The sequence below is a fragment of the Dermochelys coriacea genome, chromosome 3 (assembly GCF_009764565.3).
Source record: "Dermochelys coriacea isolate rDerCor1 chromosome 3, rDerCor1.pri.v4, whole genome shotgun sequence".
NCBI classification, from domain to species: Eukaryota; Metazoa; Chordata; order Testudines; family Dermochelyidae; genus Dermochelys; species Dermochelys coriacea.
Window position 1 is genome coordinate 197,051,033 of NC_050070.1, and position 20,741 is coordinate 197,071,773.

At 41.1% G+C, this 20,741-nt stretch overlaps 1 protein-coding gene across 3 annotated transcripts in view; it reads right to left on the reverse strand.

Annotated features, from left to right (window-relative positions):
• Positions 1–11,873: 11,873 nt before the first annotated feature.
• The window catches only part of B3GNT2 (UDP-GlcNAc:betaGal beta-1,3-N-acetylglucosaminyltransferase 2), a 28,439-nt gene continuing 19,571 nt past the window's right edge, over positions 11,874–20,741 (reverse strand). For all 3 annotated transcript variants that reach the window (XM_038397570.2, XM_038397571.2, XM_038397573.2), the window contains one exon: positions 11,874–14,462. In XM_038397570.2, the coding sequence (XP_038253498.1) occupies positions 13,260–14,453 (1,194 nt within the window). In that variant the 5' untranslated portion in view covers positions 14,454–14,462 and the 3' untranslated portion in view covers positions 11,874–13,259. The remainder of the gene's footprint in view (positions 14,463–20,741) is intronic.

Sequence of the window (20,741 nt, forward strand, 5' to 3'; positions counted from 1 at the left end):
GAATTGATAAAAATTAAAAAAAGCTGAAACCACAGAATTTTGCTCAACTGTGAAAAGTTAAATCAATAAAAATTTTAAAAATGCTTAAAAGTAAGCATCAATATTATCCATCTAAATTCTAAAAAATAAAAATGAATTCTGCCAAGCACAGCAATATTCTTTGAAAAAGGCAGTCTGACTCAGAAAATAAGAAGATTGTTGGTTTGGTTGGGTCAGATCATTTTTTCATGTTATTAGTAAAACAAACAAATAAAAAACAGGTTCTCACCTCTATTTTAGTGGATAATTTCCGAAGGTTTTAGACCAGGGGCACCTGCATAACATTTAATTATGTGGACTCAGTTGATAAACTGCTGGGAATTCTTATATCCTGTACTTCCACTCCACCCTTGAATCTTCCAAGTGGGTTATAATTAATAGTAAGAGAATTGAGGAAGACAAATGAGTATCTATGTCTTCTGTATCATTACAGTCTGACACCTCTGACCTATCATCTTAATCATTAGGATGGAAAGTACAACCTGAATTATCCAAATCTGTCATCACAATCCCCATTTTTCATTTTAAATGAATTCAACATGCTCAATCCCCTGCACAGCATTAACATTCCAAAATAGGAAAGCAGACAAAACTTGGCAGAGACATGCATATGATAAATAAATAATCTAATTCCAACAAATGTTAATGTAACTTACTTATACAATTTGTAGCTCTCAGCTACAGAAGCCTGACAGTTTCTATAGGTGTTACAATCCTGACAAACTACACCTTTAAATAACTCCTGCCTCCAAACTTTCCAACAGAAGTATTGTTTGTAGGAAACAAATGACAATGATTGCTTTAGCCGATGACAAGATCTCATTTGTGTCTCACCAGTTTTGCACCAGTGTAACTTCACTGACTGAAACGGAGTTACCTTTGAGTTAGGCCAATGTAAGATGAGAACTGGGAACTGTTTTTTATTATAGAATTTGTTAATTTTTTTTTCCAGTCTAAACTTCTAGTATCAGAAATATAATGTTTGTCTAAAATCATTACTATACTCATAACATGGGACATGTTACTGTAAACATGGAAGGTTTCATGGCTCTAGGTTGCTTAGGCAGAACGAGTACCATTTTAAACTTGATTAGGATCTGTTCTACCTATAAGATCCCATTCACTTGAATGCTTATACAGGTGTCTATTAATAGGTGGTAGAGAAGATGACAGTTTGGCAAACTGGAGTCTGACTCTGACTCAGCCCCTTAGTCTGGAAGTTTTCCTTGCAATAGGTGAGCGGGTCCCCATAGTCAAGGAAGGTAGAGAAGGTCAATGACAGATAACAGAGAAGAGGGAAGAGAGGACAGGAGTAGAGGACTTCGAGCAAAGTGGTAGTATAGATGTTGACAGATTAGAATTTATGAAGCGCTGGATAATGGGCCAAAGAAGAGAGGGAAGGTGAACAATGCTAAGAGAGACATAGTGGTAGTCAAATAGGGAATTCAGCAATGGAAAGTGAGTGGGGAAGCTGATCCAGGGTTGCAAGTTAAGCTAAGAGAGAAAATGAAGGAGAAAGGAGGCTAGTGAGTCTGGTAGGAATTTTATCTGTATGAAGTTCTAAATTATACAATTTAATTCCTTTATAAGGCCCTAACATCACAGAAAATCTTCATTTTTGCTCCATTGACTGGATAGTCTGTGCATATCAGCAGGAATCTATTATGTGAAAGGATCAGGGCCCAAACAAAAAATGTTTGGATTCTTATTTGTAGGACAGCGATTCCGCAGCCTATTGCATATACAGGTCTATACAAAACTCTGAAACGTACATTTAGGTTTTTTTGTTTTCCTCTGTGATTGGATGATTTGTGTGTGTTTCAACACAGTCAGTGATATGTCAACAAACTTAAGACTGGCGGTGTGCAACACCTCCCAAGGTCCCACTGTAGCAACGCCCCTGGTTCTGAAACCAAAGTTTGGCACCAAGATTGCTCTCAACTTGAATAGAGAATTTTAGGCATGAAGCCTCTGCATTTTGGAAACAGTTGCATCAGAGAACTTTGGGACTCCATGATTCTCTGGAAAAAAAAAAAAAAAAAAAAAAAGGTAAAACTGCCAAATGCCTCAATACCGCAGGGTATCCAGAATGATATATAATGGTTTGGAGTCTAAAGTCCCTGAGTACGACTACAGCACAAGCAGGCTACAGCTACCCTAATGAGCGTGGGAACAGGGGAAATGAAGCCCTATTCATGTGGAGAAGACCAAGGGCTTCAAATTTTGTTAGGATGTGATTTCTTGGTGAAAAAAAAAAATCACTTTTTTTTTTTTTAAATTCAGAGCCACAATGGAGACTTCTAGGAAAGGAAATTTTGTGAGAACCAAAGATGATGCTGAGATGATCAGCAGGCTACAATCTGTGGGGAGTTCCTTGGCAGATTAGTAAAAGGAATTGATCACTGGGGATATGTTGGTCACACCAAATGCTTCCTAAGAGGTCTAAAGGTATAAAATAGTAGAATCATGTGGGTTTCTTCCAGACCCACATAAAGATTCACAGTAGGGCTGTCAAGTGATTAAAACAATTAATTGTGATTAATCGCACTGTTAATAATAAAAAACATTTATTTAAATATTTTGGATGTTTTCTACATTTTCAAACATTTTGATTTCAATTACAACACAGCATACAAAGTGTACAGTGCTCACTTTATTTTTATTACAAATATTTGCATTGTAAAAAACAATAAATAATATTTTTCAATTCACCTAATACAAGTACTGTAGTGCAAACTCTATTATGAAAGTTGAACTTACAAATGTAGAATTCTGTACAAAAAATAACTGCATTCAAAAATAAAACAATGTAAAACTTTAGAGCCTACAAGTCCACTCAGTCCTACTTCTTGTACAGCCAATCGCTCAGACAAACAAGTCTGTTTACATTTGCTGGAGATAATGCTGCCTACTTCTTGCTTACAATGGCATCTGAAAGGGAGAACAGGGCCATCAAGATATTTACATGCCAAATAAAGATTCAGACATCACTTTGTGCTTCAACCACCATTCCAAAAGACGTGCATCCATACTGATGACTGGTTCTGCTAGATAACAATCCAAAGCAATGCAGACTGACCCATGTTCATTTTCATCATCTGAGTCAGATGCCACCAGCAGAAGGTTGATTTTCCTTTTTGGTGGTTTGGGTTCTGTAGTTTCCGCATCACAGTGTTGCACTTTTAAGACTTCTAAAAGTATGCACCACACTTTGTCCCTCTCATATTTTGGAAGGCACTTCAGATTCTTAAACCTTGGGTCTAGTGCTGTAGTTATCTTTAGAAATTTCACATTGGTACCTTCTTTGTATTTTGTCAAATCTGCAGTGAACGTGTTCTTAAAATTAATATGTGCTGGGTCATCATCTGAGACTGCTATAACATGAAATATATGGCAGAATGCAGGTAAAACAGCAGGAAACATACAATTCTCCCCCAAGGAGTTCTCTCATAAATTTAATTAATGCATTATTTTTTGAATGAGCGTCATCAGCATGGAAGCATGTCCTCTGGAATGGTGGCCAAAGCATGAAGAGGCATATGAATGTTTAGCATATCTGCCATGTAAATACCTTGCAATGCCAGCTACAAAAGCGGTACGTGAATGCCTGTTCTCACTTTCAGGTGACATTGTAAATAAGAAGCGGACAGCATTATCTTCCGTAAATGTAAACAAACTTGTTTCTCTTAGTGAGGGCTAAACAAGAATTAGGACTAAGTGGACTTGTAGGCTCTAAAGTTTAACATTGTTTTGTTTTTTAATGCAGTTATGTAACAAAAATAAAATCTACATTTTTATGTTGCACTTTCACGATAAAGGAATTGTACTAACAGTACTTGTATGAGGTGAATTGAAAAATACTATTTCTTTTATCATTTTTAGAGTGCAAATATTTGTAATAAAAAATAATAAAGTGAGCACTGTATACTTTGTATTCTGTGTTATAATTAAAATCAATATATTGGAAAATGTAGAAAAATATCCAAAAATATTTAATACATCTCAATTGGTATTCTACTGTTTAACTGTGCGATTAAAACTGCGATTAATCGCAACTAATTTTTTTTAATTGTGATGAACTTTTTTGAGTTAATCGCGCGAGTTAACTGCGATTAATCAACAGCCCTAGTTCACAGACCCCAAAATGAGAATTGCTGAGGTAGGTCTCTTTTGAGACATAAGTTTAAGGCCGGATTCTTATCTTGCGCCAGTATAAATCATTACACAAGGTGCAAAGAGAGGAAAAACTCTGCCAAATCAGAGTGGATGAGAAGTTTGGCATAGGAAGTGCACTCGCATCCTGCTAGACTTCAGTTTTAATTCATTAGTAATAGAGTTCAACACTTATTTAGACATGTCTGAGCCAAGGCAAATATACTATACAGGTGTAATTAGATTTCAGATTTGAAATCACACATTGAGATTAACCAAAAGGATTTAAAAAAAAATGAGGAGTACTTGTGGTACCTTAGAGACTAACAAAGTTGTTTGGGTATAAGCTTTCATAAAACCCACTGTTTTAGCCCACAAAACTTGTGCCCAAATAAATTTGTTAGGTCTTGTCTACACTACGAAATTACTCCAATTTTATAGAAGTCGATTTTTGGGAACAGATTGTATAAAGTCAAGTGCATGTGTTCACACTGATTCGGCGGAGTGCATCCACAGTACCGTGGCAAGCGTCGACATTCTGAGCGGTGCACTGTGGGCAGCTATCCCACAGTTCCCGCAGTCCCTGCTGCCCATTGTAATTCTGGGCTAAGCTTCCAATGCCTGATGGGGCCAAAAATTTGTTGCAGGTGGTAAGGGGAAATGTCATCAGTCAACCCTCCCTCTGTGAAAGCAACGGCAAACAATCATTTTGCGCCCTTTTCCCTGGATTGCCTGAGCAGACGCTATAGCACGGCAAGCATGGAGCCCATTCAGCTCACTGCAGCAGTTATGACCATTGTAAACACCTAGCGCATCATCATGCAGTTTATGCAGAATCAGAACCTGAAAAACCAGGTGAGGAAGTGACGGCAGCGTGGTGACAAGAGTGATGAGGACATGGACCCAGATTTCTCTAAAACCGTGGTCCCTGGCAATTTGGAGATCATGGTATTAATGGGGCAGGCTCATGCTGTGGAATGCTGATTCTGGGCCCGGGAAACAAGCAGAGACTAGTGGGACTGCATAGCGTTGTGGGTTTGGGATGATTCCCAGTGGCTCCGAAACTTTCGCATGCGTAAGGGCACTTTCATGGAACTTTGTGACTTGCTTTCCCCTGCCCTGAGGCGCAAGAATACCAAGATGAGAGCAGCCCTCACAGTTGAGAAGCGAGTGGCAATAGCCCTATGGAAGTTTGCAATGCCAGACAGCTACCGGTCAGTCGATAATCAATTTGGAGTGGGCAAATCTACTGTGGGGGCTGCTATGATGCCAGTAGTCAGCGCAATCATTGAGCTGCTGCTATCAAAGGTAGTGACTCTGGGAAATGTACAGGTCATAATAGATGACTTTGCTGCAATGGGATTCCCTAACTGTGGTGGGGCCATAGACAGAACCCAGATCCCTATCTTGGCACCGGAGCACCAAGCCAGCGAGTACATAAACCACAAGGGGTACTTTTCAATAGTGCTGCAAGCACTGGTGGATCACAAGGGACGTTTCACCAACATCAACGTGGGATGGCCGGGAAAGGTTCATGACGCTTGTGTTCATGTTTAAACAGCTGCAGGAAGGGATTTACTTCCCAGACCAGAAAGTAATTGTTGGGGATGTTGAAATGCCTATAGTTATCCTTGGGGACCCCGCCTACCCCTTAATGCCCTGGCTCATGAAGCTGTACACAGGCACCCTGGACAGTAGTAAGGAGCTGTTCAACTATAGGCTGAGCAAGTGCAGAATGGTGGTAGAATGTGCATTTGGACGTTTAAAGGGTCGCTGGCACAGTTTACTGACTCACTGAGACCTCAGCGAGACCAATATTCCCATTGTTATTGCTGCTTGCTGTGTGCTCCACAGTCTCTGTGAGAGTAAGGGGGAAGACGTTTATGGCAGGGTGGGAGGTTGAGGCAAATCGCCTGGTTGCTGAATATCTGGATCCAGACACCAGGGCGATTAGAAGAGCACAGCAGGAAGCGCTGTGCATCAGAGAAGCTTTGAAAACCAGTTTCATGACTGGCCAGGGTACCGTGTGACACTTCTGTTTGTTTTTCCTTGATGAAATCCAGCCCCCTTGGTTGACTCTAATTCCCTGTAAGCAACCCGCCCTCCCTGCTTCGATCACAACTTGCTTGCAAAAGAAATAAAGTCACTATCGTTTAAAAACCATGTATTCTTTATTAATTGATTCTAAAAATTGGAAGATAACTCACAAGGTAGCCCGGGTGGGGTGTGGGAGGAGGGTAGGAGGGAAGGAAAAGGCCACTTCAAAACTTGTTGAATGACAGCCTTCTGTTGCTTGGGCTGTCCACTGGGGTGGTGTGGTTGGGTGCCCGGAGCCTCCCGCCCCTGCGTTCTTGGGCATCTGGGTTAGGAGGCTATGGAACTTGGGGAGGAGGGAGGGCAGTGAAATAGGTGCTGCAGCGGCAATCTGTGATCCTGCTGCTGTTCCTGAACCTCCAACAGACGCCGGAGCACGTCCGTTTGATCCCACAGTAGCTCCAGCATTGCATCCTGCATCCTTTGATCTTCCTGCTGCCACCTCTCATCTCGATTGTCCCTCCTGTCCTCACGTTCGTTGGCTGCTTTCCTGTACTGTGCTACTGTGTCCCTTCACACATTCTGCTGAGCTCTGTCATTGCCGGACTGCATGAGCTAAGAGAACATTTAATCACGCGTGCGTTTTTTTCGCTGCCTTATCTGAGATAGTCTTTGGGATGGAGAAGGGAAGCTTGAAACATTTGCAGGTGCAGGAGGAAAAAAAGGGAATGAAGTATTTAAAAAGATACATTTTACAGAACAATGGCTATACTCTTTCACAGTGAACAACACTATTCACATTACATAGCACATGTGATTTCGGTACAAGGTCGCATCTTATATTGAGTGCCTGCGGCTTTGGTGTTAGAGATCACACACGGTCAACAGAATTCCACTTTAGGCTTCTGCAACCTTCATAACAGCAGCGCCTTCCTTTCCCATACCAGGCAGAGCCTGTTGAGTTGGCCATTTAGTGCTGCAGTTTTCGTGTTAACATGCAGCAGCAGAAACCAAACTAACCATCGCCCCCCTGTCCAATTCTCTGGGATGATCGCTTTACCCCTTCCCTCACCGCATGGCTGGTATCAGGGAAGATCACTGCTAGCCAAAAGCGAACAGCTCAGCGACATTGGGCCCCGACCCCGCTTGGCTAACTGCGGGGAGGATTTCTTTTCAGCCACAGACAAAGAGCCCAGTAGGAACAGCCACCTTTGAATGTCCCCTTAATTAAATTCCCGTATTTCAACCAGGTTACCATGAATGATATCACTCTCCGGAGGATAACAGAGAGAGATAAATAACGGATGTTGCTTGAATGCCAGCAAACACCGAGACCACACACTGCCAGGCTTTGTCATGCAATGATACCAGATTACTTGCTACTAGCATGGTGTGGTAAAGTGTCCTATCATGGAGGGCAGAATAAGGCTGCTCTCCCCAGAAACCTGCTGCAAAGGCTTTTAGAATACCTCCAGGACAGCTTCATGGAGATGTCCCTGGAGGATTTCCGCTCCATCCCCAAACACATTAATAGACTTTTCCAGTAGCTGTACTGGCCATGAATGCATCCCAAGTCCTCAGGGCAAATTAATCATTAAAAAACGCTTGCTTTTATAACATGTATTATATTTTAAAAGGTACACTCACCAGAGGTCCTTTCTCCGGCTTGGTTGGGTTGGGAGGGTATTTCAGTATTTCAATGCATAAAAAGATCCTGGCTGTCGGGGAGAAAGGTGTGCTGTGCGCTCTCCTCAAGCTCATCCTCCTCCTCATCTTCCCCGTCCACAAAATCCTCAGGCATGGCAGAGAGTACCCCATCATCGGAGTTCACGGACAGGGGTGGGGTAGTGGTGGTGGCCCTCCCTAGAATTGCATGGAGCTCAGCATAGAAGCGGCATGTCTGGGGCTCTGTCCCAGAGCGTCCGTTTGATTCTTTGGTTTTCTGGTACACTTGTCTGAGCTCCTTAAGTTTCACGTGGCACTGTGTTGCGTCCCTGCAGTAATCTCTGTCCCTCATGGCCTCTGAGATTTTTTGAAATGTTTTGGCATTTCGTCTTTTGGAACGTAGTTCTGATAGCATGGATTCGTCTCACCATACAGCGATCAGATCCACTACCTCCCGTTCAGTCCATGCTGGAGCTCTTCTTCGATTCTGGGACTGCATGGTTACCTGTGCTGATGAGCTCTGCATGGTCACCTGTGCTGATGAGCTCACCTGACCAAACAGGAAATGAGATTCAAAAGTTCCCAGGGCTTTTCCTGTACACCATGCCAGTGCATCCAAGTACAGAGTGCTGTCCAGAGCGGTCACAATGGTGCACTGTGGGATAGTTCCTGGAGGCCAATACCGTTGAATTGCATCCACACTAACCCTAATTTGAAATGGTGATGTCGATTTCATCGCTAATCCCCTCATCGGGGAGGAGTACAGAAATCGATTTTAAGAGCACTTTATATCGACAAAAATGGCTTCGTTGTGTGGATGGGTGCAGGGTTAATTCGATTTAACGCTGCTAAATTCGAGATAAACTTGTAGTGTAGACCAGGCCTTAATCTCTAAGCTGCCACAAGTACTCATCGGTTTTTTGGCTGTTACAGACTAACACGGCTACCACTCTGAAACCAAAGGATTTAGACAGACTTGCCAAATGTCACATCTCTCCCTTAGATATCAAGCTGCATAGCAGCTGTAATATCATGCACAGCTGCAGCAGAGCAAGACAACATAGGAAATGCTGCTAGCCCTTTTGGGTTGTTAGGAGTAAGAGTAGCAGCTTCTCCCCCAGTGCTGTGCATACACAGTGTGTCCCTTACTCCCTTCCCTCCTAAAAGGGAGGAGGGACACTTCTGCTTCTTCTCACAGCCTAGGCCTTGCTAACCATGACTGAGCCTCCGGAATCTCCAACTGCAAGTCAGCTTCTGTCTGAAGCTCCACCACCATGCTTCCCATCCCCTAATCCTCATCTTGATACAGTTAAGGATAAAGACCCAGCAAACAAGTAAATAAGTAGCCCCTAAAAGCTAAGTCTGGCATAGACTGATACATCTACCAGGGAAATAATGCTGCTGCCTCCTCCTCTCTCCCTTCTCTGTTCTATTCACTAAGCTGCAGCCAAATGCTACCTTCCTTGTCTGTCATGCTGAAGGTATCACACTTGTTCCAGATCTGAGCTCCCACCATTTATTTCCCTCTGAACCCCCAGGAAAGTTAAACTTCCTCACACTCTACATGGAGCAACCTGTGCTTTCATCTTGGCTCGCTCCACACACATTCTAGTTAGTTTATTTATTTTAATTAAAACGCTCCTTTAAATTTTTGCATTTCTCATGCAGCTCTCTATAGCTGCAATAGCCTCCCTCCTCCATTACTCCCAATGATCTCACTCCTCACCTTCAAATCCCTGCTACAAAGTTTTTTTTACATCATTTCACCAGTAACTCACCCTTGTTCTTGATTCATCTCATGTCCCTTTAACTTAGCCTTCCAACACACTGCATGTCAACAACTGCATCACCACTTCACTTTTATACTAGACTGCATGCTTTATGTTTCTGAAATACCCAGCACACCAACATTGCTATTACGATTAAACAAAATAAGGAGCCTGAACAATTTAAATTCACTAACCTTAAAGTTCTTTTATCATCTCCTCTGTCTCCGATCTTTTGTTGTCAGTACCATGTTGCCCCTGGCCCCATGTCCTGGGTCCCCCTCCCCCCCCCCAATATACCATTCTTCTGTTCTACTTAATTTGCATTGTTTTCCCCCGATCCCTGTTATATTCTGGCCTCTAATACATCTTTTCCCTATTTCTTCCCTACCACCAAGTGCCCAGTCTCTTCCTCTCCCCATCCCTCCCTAATCACTTTGGGGACCTTGTGGAAAGAGGGAGGTATGGAAGGAATTTGGAAGACCCAGTCTTTTCACTGCTCTTCCTTTCCTGAGCCCCCCAAGCTGTTCCATCTATAAGTTCCTATCTTTCTTCCCTTCCCACCACTCTGAGGCTGAAATCAGGTGATAACTTAAATCCATTAAATGTTGCACTCCATTCCAGAAAGCAAAATTCCTAGAAATACGAAGGGAAACTTTTCACAGGGGAAAAAAATCCTATCCTTATGGGATATTCTCTCAGAACAAAAGAGGAAGCATGCAATCTCCTTAATGGAGATAGGCACCTTCCCCATTTTCTCTCTAGGTGCTGGCACCTTCCGTGTCTAGAAAACAAACTAGCTAACACCACATACATATGCGCACCCGCATCCTCACCCACAAACATGCTCCATTCTCTACACACACGCCACTCTATGGATAGATCTACACCGCAACGAAAGACTTGTGCAGCTGGCCCCCTTCAGCTCACTGACGCTCATGTGCCTTAGGCTGCAGGGGTATAAAATTGCAGTGTAGACATTCGGGCACATGCTGGAGCCCAGGCACTGAGACCATGCAAGGTGGTGGGTCGCAGAGCCCAGGCTCCGAATGTCTACACTTCCATTTTATAACCCTGTAGTCTGAGCCTGAGTTAGCTGACGCAGGCCAGCCCAGGTTCTTTTATTGCAGTGCAAACATACCCTGTGTCTCTGCACCCCTCTCATTTGCACTTCTGTCCCTCCTCAAGGTTCCCACTCTTCAGTTTCTGCCCCCAGTACTCAAGGTTCCTTAACTGTCCACCCTCCTTCTGCCCAGTTCTCCCCCTCATCTATATTTCCCCAGATCTTTGCCAGTCTCTCCAGTTCTCTCCTCCCCTCTGGCCTACACCAGTTCTCTGCTCACCTCACATTTTGTAACCACCAGTTTTGTCAACCCTTGCCTCGTCCAATTTGGAATTAACCTCCCCCAGGCCTCTGCCCAACCTCAGTTTTCTTTCAGTTCCTTATGGGGATGGCACAAAATCCCCAAGGGCTAGTGGGGCCCATGTGTGCTACTAGCTTGTCCAGAGCAGGAAGGAGAAATGGGGATCCCTGGGAACTCTTTTGGAAGGGAGGCAGGATTTGCAACAAGCAGAGGCAATGCAGCTGTAGCCATACTTTAAGGCATGCTAGGACTCTTGGCCCAGCCAGAGTTCTGCCTATTGACGGAGAGTCTCAAATGTATGTGGGGGCAGAGGTGGGGATGAAAGGCAACACCACTTCCCTCAGGGAGGGGAAGAAGGAGAGTGCTAACGTGTGAAGAAGCCCAGCCAAAGTATTGTGGCTATGACTTTTTTTTTTTTTTTGGGTAATCTTTAAACAAATATAAAATGCTGGGCACAATTGCCACGCTTTAAGTTAATCCGAAGCATCTTTTCAATATCACTTTTTCATTCTGCTCAAAAGCATGGAGGTTAGTATGAACGGGTTTGGTTTCTAAACGCCATGATATTTTTCCTAAGGACATAAAAAAATTATTCCCGCTCCTTACTATTTAGTGTGGTCTTAACTTAGCTGCATTACAATGCCTAGGAAGTTAATACATAATTACCATTCAACATCTGTTTTTCTTCAGTCTCTATTGCATTCTCGGATTAAAACAGGATTATGCTGAATGAACTCCTAACTGATCATAGACTTAAAAAAATTCTTTAATATAGCTTGTTACTGATTATGCAGTGAAGTGTTTGATAATTTTACAGCTTTGTATTATATACAGACTATACAAGAGGCACATGAGAACTACTTAAATCACAATTTTATTTTTCAAATTCAAAAACAACTAACTGTATTTAACGTTACATCAACAGATTTAAAATATCATGCTCTATTTAAATATTTGACTGACAACAACGTATACAAATAAAATGTTACACAAATATATTTAAGAAAATGTTTTGGTCTTCAATCTGAACAATAAATAGACAGGCACTCCTATATATACACACAAAGAAGGGGTCATTACTTAGAACAAATTCTCATATAAACAACATGTGGAAATATGGCAAGATTAGATTTCTGGAGTTTGGGAAACATGTTGTATGACATCATGCAATTTCCAAATCTCACTTTCAAAACTTGAAACGTTTAAGATGTACACTGTTCTAAGTTTATCATCAGTTTATAGAGGAGATCCAAACCAAGCTTTCCTGAGTGATGTGCAATTTCAGACTTCAGTTATTCCTTATCAAATCAAGCTATCTGATGATTGTTTTTAACACCAATACAGAAAACAAGGACTGGCCAGAGCAGCCTTTTATGTAAATAAAATGAGTGACAGAAGAACTTTGATTTGTAAAGCTTAACTGAAATTCAAGACAAAAATCTGCCTATTAGCAAAGTCCAACATAAAACCTATCCTCTCCCTTACATGTCCAGCTCTTAAATTTTATCCTATTTGAAATTATATTGTGATTTTATAAGATATAAAGTATCATTACATAAAAGGTAGAGATTTAGTATCCTTTCAGATACAGGCAGACACATTTTGCACAGGAGATCACATTTAAATGAAAGAATACTGTTCAGGAGTAGCATATAATAGAGGAAGAGTTACAAAATCAAAACACCTTTCAATAATTAGTGTAATTTTTAAAGTTATTTTATTTATTTATTTTTTACTTTGTGTAAAAATTACTTTCCCAATTTCTGAATTTTTAAGTTACAAATGCTATTTCACACAGACAAGTTTTCTCAGGAAAAAAAGTCAGTGTTTACAGCTTCTACCATCACAATTAAAATAAGATGCACTAGCAATGAAAAGTGGGCAATCCATGCTTTCAACATTATAGTGATAGCTAACCATGAATCAATGAAGAATTTTTAGTGATAACTTCTGAAGTCTATTTTAAAATTTGTAGATGAAATATTGAAACATAATAACCGCTAAGACAGTGGAAAGATTAGGACTAAGTCTTCATGCCATACTCTCAAAAATTTGTTATTCTGGTATTATTTTTACTTTTAGAAGTACTGAACAAATGTTTCTAGCTAATGATTTTTAAGAGAAGTAACTTTAAAAACCATTAAGTGAAAACAAAGAGGAGTTTTAATGATTCAGTAAAGAAATTAGACCCAATCTTGGAAAATAAATTGAAGACACTTACGCATGTTACTTTAAACATTTAACAATTTAAGTGTGGATCCTGCAAGTGTGTCCAAATCTTAATCATTTCTTGAGGTTTTCTGCTATGTACTAACATTAAGTTTGTGTAGGAACATATGTTATTCCTGTGTTTCTCTTCAATATCAAATGTTTTGAAGCCTTTGTGTTTTTCCGGAGCAAGCCCAAGTTTCTGAAGGCACATTCCAGTATAAACGTCATCAATAGGATAGAGGAGGACCTGGTCAGATGCATTATTCAGTCTTAATGCCAGATCACCAGAGTACAGAAACCCACCACCTCCTGCATATGGAGGATAAGAACCTTCAAAAACACTTTCTGGAATGTAGTACTTTAATTTTTTTTCTCGATGAGGTCCAGCATCTTTGATCACATCACCTATAAATAAGTCTTTGGCTTTGTCCTTTGATAAATTTTTCAAGTAATCCAGGATCTGGTGGGTATTCACAAAAACATCATCATCCCCCTTAAAAATAAACTGGGCCTCTGGACACGTGCTGCTGACCCATTTAAGAAACAGCACCTCTTTCAGAGTCAAGTTGAAGAAAGTGTCTCTGTAGTTCCAAAGAAGAATATCTTGGTGGTTTTGACTCTCAAATTTCAACATGTCTGAAAGGTCAGGAAAGTTATCTTCTGGAGGAGTCTGTCCCAACAAAAAGACCCTTACAACTGTTACATCCCCTGATGGTATTTCTTTACCCCAAGATTCCCTAATTGCTTGCCTTCTATCAAAATGTGGTATAAGTGACTTGATAGCCAGTAGCAGGAAAGGTTTATGTTTGCACTTTTTTGGTTGATCCACTAATAATGAATAATTTCTACATCTTAAATAAAGCAGGAAGTCTTTAAATCTGTCTGGCAACGTTGCAAAGTCATTAACCTCTGATGTTACTGATGGATCAGGGTCACAGGAATTCAGAACACTAGTATTAGAAATTAAGGTTTCTTCCACAGTCATATTAGAAAGCAAGGTCAAAATGGGGTTGTACAAGAATTCCAGCTTCTGTTGCTGTTTGTTCCAATAGGCCTTGTGAGGAGTGTATTTCCTCCAGAATTTGCTGCTGGGTATTATTACCTGTCCTTTTGTATTCTTCTCTTGACCACCACTTTTGGAGACTTCCACAATCACATAAATAAAAAAGTTTACCATCATCAGAATTCCCAGCAGCCTTAGTCTTCTGCGTCCAACACTCATTTCTCATATCTGAAAAGCAAAATGACAGATTTTATTCAATCTTTTTCAAACAGGTTTCTAATTTCATAGGAATACAAGAGGTTTTTTGACCACTTCTAAACTTCAAAGTGTACAAAAGTCAGCAAGCCAAGAGTTGACATTTACACACTGAAAATGAAAAATGAATTGGTCACCCTCTAATATACAAGCTCTCTCTTGCAGCTATAGGGGTTTTGGTTCCATTAGAAAGGAAAAGTTTGTCAATCAAGAGAACAAGCAACGATGGAAAGTTTTGCTTGAATTTCTAAAGCAGAATAAAGCATTTGACCATACATCTAAATTATTAGCAAGTGATCTCTTTCCAAAAGTTTTACATGAGATAAAATGTTTGACTACATAATAATCAAGGCTTGAAAGCTCATTTGCCCTCAGCAGTTAGTAAGCTTTTCCTTGGTAATAAAGTGAGCCTAAGGCTGGGTTGGGTTGAGAGAATAAGGTTGGGTGGAGTTGGGGTTGTGACATCCTTTCAAATGTGAACCGCTGCAGAACTCAGTTTTTGAGTCTATAGTTTGTCACTGCCCCAGCTTTCCCAAGCAGAAGCCAAGTGAAATTGACAAGCTTGGCAGTTTCAAAGCTGCTATTCAGCTCTATGTAGGCAGCAGTGAACCTTGTTTATAATTCTGAATTTCATTCTCCTGCTGGGGAAGAAAATGAGTTGTACCAGAAGGTAACACTAAAGTAATCTGTAGGAGAGGACTACCAAAAAGAATAAGGGGGGGGGAGGGGCAGGGGTATAGGAAGCCACTTTCTTAGAGTGGCAACCAGAAGGGTAGGGAAAGTACTAAGACCCTCCTCAATACCCTTGCAGGGAGGATTTACTAGTCTTCCCCAGCACTCACACACTCTCCCAGGAAGCTCTTGAGAAGAAGAGAAATTGATCCCTCTTCCTTCTAGCAGCTAGACAACAGGGGGAATGAAAGCTTTGAGTTTATCAGACATGAGAGGCTGAGATGAAAGATGAGAAGAATCCATAAGGCTGGCTGGAAGTCCTGTGCCTTCCCTATGGTGTAAGCTGAGCTTCTCATCAGGGTGTTGTCCCCAAACTCACTAGTACTCCCTCCTTTCCCTCAAACATATCTTTTATACTAGCCTCTGATAAATTGTAAGAGCCCTGTGGATTCTATAAGTGAACCCAAACTAACTTCGAGTTTTTTCTATAGTCCTATCAAAAAAAATTAAACAAAAAAATGAACAATTTACATTATAAACCTTGCAGCAACAGCTTGTCAACTCTCAAGGACTTGTGTAATATACACAAAAACACACACACAAACATACACGCGCACACACATACACACACAACCAACAATACCCACATTATGCAAACTACATGAAAATTCTAAAGATACCAATATAAGAGGGACATTACCCAAAACATAAGACCATATCATACTATACATCACAAATTTTTTGAAAACTAGTGCTTTTCATTTTCTAAAGAGTTAACAAGGACACCCAAGCTAACAGCAGCCAATGTAACGGGAGAGAGACCTGCCACGGCTCTTCCTATCCTCCTCCCCAAAGGGACCACCAGAGTCAGACAAAAGAAGCCATAGAACAGACCTTATCAAGGTTGTCAAGAGGATTTTTTTCTCTTTCTTAAAGACACAGTACCTACTAAATAGTTTTCTTTCCTCCTCTGGCAGGAGTCTTAAAACTATAGTCTAGCATCACATAATATTGTTTCCAAGCATATACTTTCATCTATCATATGATATCTAATTTTCTCCTTCCATTACTATCTTCTTCTTGCTGTGCCTGTTAGTACATCAAATTAAACAAGTAACACAAAATACCAGTTAATAGATTACATCAAGGATTCTTAAACTCCATTGCACCACAACCCCCCTTCTCACAACAAAAATTACTACATGAACCCAGGAAGGGGAACCGAAGCCTGAGCCTGCCTGAACCCCACTACCCCAGGCAGGGGGGGACAAAGCCCCACCAGCCTGGGTGAAAAAGCCAAAGCTGAAGCCCAAGGGCTTCACCCCCGGGAGTGGGGGTGGGAAGCTGTAACCTGAGCCCAGTCCAAGCATGAAACCAAAGCCCCAGGTAGTGGGACTTGTACTTTAGCTTTGGCCTTGGGAAGCAGGATGCGGGCTTCAGCCCTTGGCCCCAGCCAGTCTAATGCCAGCCTAGGAGGCTCCATTAAAATGAGGTCGTGACCCACTTTGGAGTCCCGACCCAAGGTTTGAGAACCACTGGATTACATTGATGCATACAAAATCCAAGAGAGATTAGATATAAACAAAAAACAAAAAAAAACTGTGCTTGACACCACTGAGGACAAATAATTTATCCTCCAATATGGCCTGGGGAGTTGTAGCACAAGTTACCACTAATATAACAACTGTTTGGGACTCAAAGATTGACAATATGGAAACCAAAAGAGAGACATTAGAAATAAATGAGCACTAAAAGGAAGTGCAAGAATGTGTTTCAGAGATGAAAGGGTAACTACATTTTGGATAACTAAATCAGACATAGCTGAAAAACTGGAAGACTAAGAACCAAATTAGATGGAAAAAATCTAAAAGTGGGTGGTAAGCAACTTATATTCTCCTTTGAACAGTGCATTCTTGCTGCACATAAAATGTAAGTGAAAAATAATAGGATTAAATAGGACAAGCACAGAAAGTCAAACCACTCTTGGAAACAAAGGGAAAACTCAGAGCATTTACCAGTCAACAACCAAACCTGCCCACCGTAATAATTTTCAGGGCTTGGCCTGCACAACTTTAATTCGACCCCTTGTGTGCATACATTACGATACACAGTCTTGAATTATATCACTGAATACTACTTTAACGTGGCTTGCATAGTCACTGAAGACCGCTGGGAGAGATAGAAAAGGCATAGTTCCCAGCGCTTGTGCACTGTTTACACTGGCGCTTTACAGTGCACTGTTTACACTGGTGCTTTTTTCACACCCCTGAGCAAGAAAGTTGCAGTGCTGTAAATTGCCAGTATAGACAAGTCCTGTGAGCGGTCAGCACTTCTGAAAATCAGAATCTATGGTCTCAAGCTGGACATCCAGAAAGTGAGGCACACACAACTGGCGACCACATGTAAAAAGTCTGGTTTAAGTGACTTGCCCTGTGCCACACTAGAACTCTATGGCAGAGGCAGGGATAGAATCCAAAACTTCCAGGGTGACATTTCACTCCCTTAACTATGAGACCATCCTTTCACTTCCTGCAATCTTTTCCCTCATTCATTACATACTTTTCAACTTCTTAAAAAAATAAGACAGGGATCCTAAAGCCAGCCTCAGTCACTACCAGAGGTGGATGAAAATTTTCTGATGGAAGTTTTCCACTGGAAACACTGACTAGACAGAACCTAAATGTTCCATAAGAATGTGCCAATTCTGTTGAAAGTTTCAATATGAACCAGGCAGCTCCCCACCCTCCCAGCAGTCCACCCAGCAGACATTCAAGGCTTCCCAGACTGCCCACCTGGTAAGCTCCCCAGTGAGCGGGATGCCAGGCTACTCAGCTTTCCAAGCTGTCTGGCTTCCTATGTTCCCCAGGAAGCAAGGCAACCACGTCCCCAGGTGGCTGGCTCCCCAGATTGCCTGGCTCTTCAGCCAGCTTGCCAGGGAGCTGGGTGGTTAGCTGGTCGAGACATTATTTTAAAAATTCTGTTTTTTCTGAAACAGAATTTTTCAAAAAAGTTTCTGTTCTGTAGAAAATTTCTCATTTCTGACATTTCATTCTAAATCAGACTCAAAACAATTTAATAAATGTGAAGTTTTTCATGGGATGGAAATTCCAGTTCCTGCACAGCTCTATTCATTACACAACTGTGATTCATTTCTAGAGCAGGTCCTTCCTGTGCACTGATTGAGGTAAGGGTCCTGTTGAAAAAAAATAGTACGCCATCATGTTATTAAAGACTTTAACATAATATCTATGAACAAGAGGGGTGAATTAATGTTACACAGGTAACCTTAATTCCCTAACTTTTAAGTGCTTGCATGTTTTCCGTCACAATCAATGTTCTTTTTATGTAATTTTTTGGTATTTAATTTCCTACAATTTTAATAAAGTAAATTGTTTAAACAGATTCCATCACGTAGCATCACATAACCTCACACACACCCATTGTTCATCAGCAGAGTTGGAACCTCTAGAACTGCTGCCACAGACCTAGGCCACTTGAGCTAAGAGAGTAACTGATAGCAAGAATAGATTGGAATCATCTATATAGACCAGCACTAGAGGGAGATGGCACACTGTCAGTGGGTTTCACAGATATTTGCTGACAGCAGATAAATGGTGAAACTCAGGCTCAGAAAGGAAGTGTGCTTTATTAAGTACATGTGAACTACTATTTTTTTTCCCCAGAAGTCTTATTTTGGTCAAAAATGATGGATTTTCACAGGAACAGCAAAAGGTACATCCTTGACTCAATGTCCCTGTTCCAAAGCAGAGTTGGAGCTTCTCAAAAAAAAGGGGCACCAGAATTTTAGCATTGCAAAACACCACATAGAATCATAGAATATCAGGGTTGGAAGGGACCTCAGGAGGTCATCTAGTCCAACCCCCTGCTCAAAGCAGGGCCAATCCCCAATTTTTGCCCAGATCCCTAAATGGCCCCCTTGAGGATTGAACTTACAACCCTCGGTTTAACAGGCCAATGCTCACATATTCCCTTAGCCTCGTACTTGGAAATGGCCAAAATGTTTTGGCTGACAGGTTTTCCAAAAACAGTCAACCTGAGGTAGACACCAAGCATGGATAATTTCAGCCCAATTGGTTAAAGTCTGGCAACATGATAAGCAACTGAAAAAGGGTCTTATAATGGGAAATAGAAAAGGAGTACTTGTGGCACCTTAGACACTAACAAATTTATTTGAGCATAAGCTTTCGTGAGCTACAGCTCACTTCATCGGATGCATTTGGTGCATCTGATGAAGTGAACTGTAGCTCACGAAAGCTTATGCTCAAATAAATTTGTTAGTCTCTAAGGTGCCACAAGTACTCCCTTTCTTTTTGTGAACACAGACTAACACGGCTGCTACTCTGAAACCTGTCATAATGGGAAATGTTGGTCAATCTTAACAGTCAGTATTGCTGGCCCCATCTATATTCACATCAGCAAATTTCATAAGAACTGCCAGACTGGGTCAGATCAATGGTCCCTCTAGCCCAGTACCCTATCTCTGACTGTGGCTAGTACAACAGTATGAGAGAGATCGTACAGGACAGGGCAATTTTGGAGTGATCCACCCGTGTCTTCCACTCCTGGCTTTTAGCAGTCAGAGGCTATGGGATGCACCAAGCCTGGGATTGCATCCCTGACCATCTTGGCTAATAGCCATTGTTGGGTCTATCCTCCATTAACTTACCTAGTTCTTTTTTAAACCCGGCTATTCTTTTGGCCACCACAACATCCCATGGCAGTGAGTTCCACAGATAAAAATTAACCAAGTTTGTTGTATCCAAAGAGACAGAATACACACAAGCCTGTTGGTTCAGCTGGTGGTGCACACCTTACTTTAATATAACACCACGCATCGTGTGAAAAAGAACTTCCTATTGTTTGTATTAAAACTGCTGCCTATTAATTTCAAGTGACCCCTGTTTTTTTGTATTGTTGGAAAGTGTAACTTCCTTATTCACCTTTCCCACACCATTCATGATTTTATAGACCTCTCTCTTTCTCGATCACACACAGCCCTAATTTTTTTGGTCTCCCTTTGTATGCAAGCTGTTCCATATCTTTGATAATCTCTGTGTCCCTCTCTGAATCTATTACAGTTCCATTACATCTTTTTTTGAGATGGGGTGAAGAGAAATAGACAATATTAAAAACGTGGGTACACTATGGATTAATATAGGGGCATTATATCTTCTGTCTTATTTTTTATCCCTTTCTTAATAGTTTCTAACATTTTGTTAAGCCTTTTTGGCTGCTACTATGCATTGAGCTGAAGTTTTCAGATAACTATCAGTGGTGACTCCCGAGATCTTTTTCTTGAGTGGTAACAGATAATTTAGAACCCATCATTATATATGAATAGTTGAGATTATGTTTTCCAAACTGCATTAACTTTGTACTTATCAACATTGAATTTCATCTGCCATTTTGCTATCCAGTCACCCCGTTTTGTGAGGTCCCCCTGTAAATCTTTGCAGCCAGCTTTGAACTTAACTATCTTGAATAATTCTGTATCATGTGCAAACTTGGCCACTTCACTATTCATTCCTTTTCCACATGATTAAATGAATATACTAAACA